A 5,748-nucleotide genomic window follows, 5' to 3' on the forward strand; every position below is an offset into this window, starting at 1 on the left:
TATGGTGAACGCATATCACAAAATACCAGTGATAAAACACGTTAGAGAATGTTTTATGCACTGTAATCAAATTGTTCCTCCTCCTGTACCAATGAAGGTATCGAGGGAAAAGTCAAGGTAGAAACTGGCTATAAGATATTGAATATAATCTTTGTAGTTGAAAGAACGATATGGCATAGGATGATCATTGTCTACTAAGTCTTTCGGGGTTTCAACAATTACTCCATCTTTCAGACATGCAAACAATCAATAAGGGTATCTATCTATTTTTCCTTTCACAATTACTCTGTGTTTTGGTGCATGAATCCTTCCATTGCTCCAAGCCTGTACAAGTAAAAACTATTAGTAGTCAGTATGCACTTTACTCCCTTTAGTTTTTGAAAGTCACATAGTGAGTTATCACATATAAGTATCATGTTAATGGGAGCAAAAATAAGAAACATGCCATGAGGGTTTTGCCCGCTATAACTACAAATATTTTGGGTTGTCGTACAACTTGAAGCCATTGGCTTTCTTTGTAGAGGATTTCAATTCCTTGTCTGTGTTCATATAAAATGGTAAGGAGATCTTAGTCAGTATGAGGAGAAAGACCAAGGTTCAATCATCAGTGAATGGAGCGTTGTACTTCACTACACGGAATAAGTAATCATTGTACTTGATGTAAGTATCATAATAATGCTTCACTCCTAAGCTCTCGAAAATCATATTTCGCGCCAATCCTTCATGTTCTTGCATCATTTTAATCATTGAGTTCAATGTTTGACTACAACAATGTGAATATCAATACAATAACATCAATAATGATTTATAATTCTTATATATTTTGCATAATCCTACCAGTACATTTAAAGTGACAAAAACGTTACACGTTCGTAGTTTAGGAATAATGAAAATAAGAGAGTGAGAATTCAACATTACCAGGAAGCAGGGTTTCCATCAGGTCACAGAAGGTCCGTGAAGGATTGAGTCTGTTCAAGGATGGTGCATTGTGAATTCCTAAACTCCGTACATTGGTCGTCCTTCAAAATTGCCCAAGTAACCATGATGCACGAAACTAGAATTCTTCATTTTAGTATCATCAGGAAGATCAAACAATCCTTTTAATCCCTTAAGCATTTCTTCATGGAGTTCATTTGGAACTTTATCATAGACTACTCGGAAACCTCCATAATTTGCGAAAGCTTCTCTTACTTGTATGCATAAATTCTTCCATATTATCTGAATTCTTTTACTATTTGTACTAATGTTAATTTACTTACAAAAATTTTTTGTGTGTTAAAAAAATTAGATCTAGAGTATTAAGTTTTAACTTTTGTATTTCCAATGCTAAAGATTATGGAAACGGTATTCTCCACCCTACCCTCTCTCCCTAATGACGTGTTAATTTGTACATGTGTCTAAAAGATGTGGATAAAAATACATTATCTTTCTCTGACATGTGATGTCTTTAATTTATTTTCATAGACTTTCCATTTTCTCTATTATATTTCCTTTTCCTTCTTTCTTCTTCTTCATCGTCTCTAATGTGAATGGTTGTATAATTCTTCTATACACCACATACTTATTTTGATCAAAAATTTAAAATTCTTCATTACATACGAGAATCGCACCTCCATTACCATCACCTTCACCACAATTTTATTTACACGCTTGCTATCAATACAAGTAACACAAAATCCAACATTGAAAATCAAGTTATTGATCAAATTGCATATGGCACGTTGTTTAAAAAGGAAATATTGTTTTGAACAAATAAATCAAATATGATCTTAAACCTATCTCAGATATTGATTTTAAATTTTCATCATAGACGAATCTGTTTTTGGTTTTATACCTTGTTTAGATAAATCTCAAACACCTGTATTGTATTCGCCAATCCATATCAATGAAATAGACCTAGAAAGATCATATTTTCCAATGATAAATCAATCAATTTAATTCAGGAGTTTAGATCTACTTTTCTTCTTTTTTTTTTAAAGTTTTTTTGAGATGAAGTAAAGCTTTGAGGGTTCTCTTTTTCCAAATAACAAATATTTGAAATCTTCAGTTTACAAAAAGATCATGGATTTCGTTAAAAGTATTTAAATTCATCCCTTTATGGAAAAGAATTTAATCAGAAATAACAAGAAAAAATAGAAGAAATAGAGGAGAAAAAGTACGAAAGATAGATGAAATAAAAAAAAAATTGTCGGTCAAATTTTTTTTTACATTTTGTGGATGACGTGTTTTTGTTATAACATTGCACGGTTGAACCCACCAAGCGTTGGTTTGTAAAGTTTAGTTGTCATATTGTCAAAAATCAATTAGAGTCGCTTGATTAAAATTACTAGAGTCAACTTTGTTTAAGTTAGACTAGAAAGTCTAGGAATGCTGAGATACAAGTATTACCTTGAAGACCTTAAAAATGTGAAGATGAATCGACTACAACGAAGACATCATCCTTCCGCTTGAGGTTAGTAATATTGACTTGACTTGTTTCCATTCCTATCGTTACTTTCAAGTTATGTTTTCAATCTTAAACGACTTGACCTTAAGAATGTGAAGATGATCGCTTCAGTATTAGACTTGGTCATATTATTATGATCAAAGTGTCAAGGAAGAAAGTTTAATTACGAAGTATAACGTTTATTTTTTAAACTTCGTAAATGCGACATCGACATAATCTATATAACTCGTTACTTAATTGTGTATTGGATGTATGTGTAATTTCATCCTAGGAAACTATGTTTCATTACATATTTTAAAGGAAGTACATATACGAAACTTGTTTCGTAATGAAAAAGAAATCAATAGGTGTTTTGGTCCGGTTTTCTATGAAGACCTATTGAATGACCATTTGGAACCTAAGGTGGGATTTCGGGTAAAACCGATCTTAGCTTATGTTGAGAGTTAAGGTAGAACCTATTTGTACCTACTTTGGGATACATGGTAGAACCGATTGTAGCTTTTGGTGGGAGTCTTTATAAAACTGATCCTACCTATATTGGGAGACTTGGTAGAACCGATCCTAGATTTTGTTGGGAGTCGTGGTAGATCTGATCCCTACCTATATACCTATATTGGAAGACTTGGTAGAACCGATCCCTACCTATGTTCGGAGTCAAGGTAGAACCGGTCCCTACAGCAAAACCGATTTTCAACCTTCACATATTACTTACAGTTTTGTGTGAGTTTGGAATTAGGGTTTGCTAAATAGGGAAGTTCTAGATTTCGACATAATTCGAACATATACATAATTTTTATCTCTAATTGTTCAAAGATATTCCTTGATGCTCAAGGTGATCCCAAACCGAAATATTGAGAATTTTTTAATTAAGATTTTTGAATTATATGTTATTGATTTTCCAACAATCAAAAATATCTCTTGAAAAGCTATATTAGTTAAGTGCAAAGTAATATTAAATATTTTTTAAAAAGAGATTTCAGAATTATAGGTTGGATATTAGTTGGATATGAAAACCGAAATTAGGTACTGTTTGTACCAAGAAAAATTTCCAGGCACAGAACACAATAGATTTGGTGATGGTGATGAAAACTAGGGTTTTACACAAAACTAGCATAAAGATGAGAGACACAAATTTTACGTGGTCCGGAAAGTTTTCCTACATCCACGGACGAATCCCCGTAGGGAGAGATATTTTATTGATGTATGGATTAGAATGGTTTTCTGATCCCTTTTAGGGTTTGCTGGTGAATTTTCATTTATCAGCGTGTGTCCCTTTAGAGCTGAGATTCCCATCTATTTATACAGTTTAATACATGGGTTAAACCCTAATTTCAAGATAAACCTCCTCTGCAAGTAACTTGGCCAGGAAGACATCTGGAGTGTTCCCAAATTTTCTCTGCAGCGACTTGGTCAACAATCAATCTAGAAACTTCTAAACCTTCCTGGCGGATTCTAGCACTTGATCAGTGGATACGGGCCAAACTGTCATGGATTAGCGGGTTTGACCAATGACCTTGACTTTGACTGACATGGTTGACTTTTTGATGTTGACTGCGACTGTCGATCTTTGACTGACAGACTCCCCTGACGGGAAACATGATTGGAGACTGGATGGCTGGCAACATGGATGGAGGCTGGATGACAATACGATTGGCGACATGGCTGAAATATGGATGGCAGCGCGGTTGACAACTTGGCTGGTAGCATGGCTGGAAACTTTGTTGAAAATACGAATGGAAACATGGATGAAAACTTGGATGGAAACCCGACTGGAAACATGGATGGAAACTTGGATGGAAATGCGACCGACAACATGGCTTTGCCAGTTGACCAATGGTTGACCGGACGTTGACTTTGACTATTGAATGGTCGTTGACTTTGACATTGACCGGACACCGAATTCGGTTATCATGTATACTGAGTTGGTTGGATGAATATCATACTTGAACTAGATCCAAATGGTGGTTCAAGTAGCAATCTGGCCCAATATGTAGCTGTTTGTGGGTGAAAACCGTTTCTGCTGGTTTTGGTAATTTTGGGTGTGTGGATGAGAAACGAGTCTAGACCCTAAACAATGTACTGTAGGGGAGTACTTTTAATTTGAGTGATCAATATGTACAATCCTGACCTAAACCAAGAAATGGTCGTTCCAGGCTTGCTTCGGTCACAAGATGGAGGAGAATGGTTGATCTTAGGGAGGGAAGCGAAGAGAGTGTTGAGACCAGAATCGTTGATTCTGAAGGTGTTGTTGTTTATAAATTGTATCAGAAAGTAGAACCGTCTAGCAGAATGGAAAGCTACCAGGTGATTTCTTGATACTGTGTTGTTGCCGACCAAAACTTGTTGTTTGGTAAAAATAGGTGAAGCCTATTTATACAAGTCATATTGAAACGTACCCTGGTCTTGTAGGAAGTGGAAACGATTGAGTGGTGGAAGAATAGAGTAACGTGTAACCGTCAGACGCTATGCTTCCATGATGACGAAAGTGAATTCGTGTAACCGTCAGTCATTACGCTTCCATGATGAAGGTAATGAATTGTTTACACCGTTACTTTTCACCAACACTAATTGTCCTACTTCATGACACTTTCTTGTAAGGGGCGCATTGCATGCCGCACGCTGTAAACCGCCAGACCAATACCCTGATGAGTATCCCCCAGTTTGTGACAAGTTTGATGTCTCGAGTGTTTTCGTGGAAAACGTGTAGCAGGTTGCTATGTGTGGCAAGTCAAAGTCAAGAGACTTTTCCATAGGAAAATAGCATGTGATGCTATTAGGCTGGCCTTGGTTGGCCACCTAAAACTTCCCACAAGTCCGTCAGTTTGGTGGCGAACTTGAATGGTTGAGATTACATCTCATGAGGAAGGGTAGTCGTTGATTATGGCTATATCTTTGTTGTGTAGCAAAGTGGCGCCATTAGCATAGTGGCGTCTGGCGTAGAGGGTTTCCCGGGGCTTTCCGCAAGTCCATCAGTTCAGTGGATAACTTCGATGGTTGAGATTGCATCTCATGAGGAAGAGTGGCCATTGATTATGGCCGCATCTTGTTGTATAGCTAAGTGACGTCATTGGCATAGTAGCGCCTGGTGGAGCCGTGGCATAGCGGAATGATAGTAATCATGGCATAACGACATGCTAGTAGCCGTGGCATAGCTGCATGCTAGTAGTCGTGGCATGGAGGAATGCCAGTGGCGTTGTGGCATGGCCACGCCTGTGGCGCTGTAGCATGGCCAAAGCTAAGATTTGGATATGGGGCCAAAATTAGGGTTTGGCGGCGTGGCCAAGGCTAGGATTCGGCGCCGT

At 37.1% G+C, this 5,748-nt stretch overlaps 1 protein-coding gene across 1 annotated transcript; it reads right to left on the reverse strand.

Annotated features, from left to right (window-relative positions):
• Positions 1-246: 246 nt before the first annotated feature.
• On the reverse strand, positions 247-1,116 carry LOC113337963 (probable 2-oxoglutarate-dependent dioxygenase AOP1). The gene is made up of 4 exons (XM_026583495.1): positions 1,010-1,116; positions 626-763; positions 446-539; positions 247-324 (listed from the first exon to the last, which is right to left on the reverse strand). The coding sequence occupies exons 1-4, from the start codon at positions 1,114-1,116 to the stop codon at positions 247-249; spliced, it is 417 nt and encodes a 138-aa protein (XP_026439280.1).
• Positions 1,117-5,748: the final 4,632 nt, after the last annotated feature.

This window comes from Papaver somniferum, unplaced genomic scaffold, assembly GCF_003573695.1.
Source record: "Papaver somniferum cultivar HN1 unplaced genomic scaffold, ASM357369v1 unplaced-scaffold_18, whole genome shotgun sequence".
NCBI classification, from domain to species: domain Eukaryota; kingdom Viridiplantae; phylum Streptophyta; class Magnoliopsida; order Ranunculales; family Papaveraceae; genus Papaver; species Papaver somniferum.

Excerpts from the sequence above, each read along its gene's own strand:
- LOC113337963 (XM_026583495.1), bottom strand. The coding sequence starts at position 1,116 with ATGCTTAAGGGATTAAAAGGATTGTTTGATCTTCCTGATGATACTAAA. Across the intron at positions 764-1,009 it reads AATTTTGAAGGACGACCAAT|TCAAACATTGAACTCAATGA; the intron begins GTACGGAGTTTA and ends ACATTGTTGTAG. Across the intron at positions 540-625 it reads TACTTATTCCGTGTAGTGAA|ACAAGGAATTGAAATCCTCT; the intron begins GTACAACGCTCC and ends ATATGAACACAG.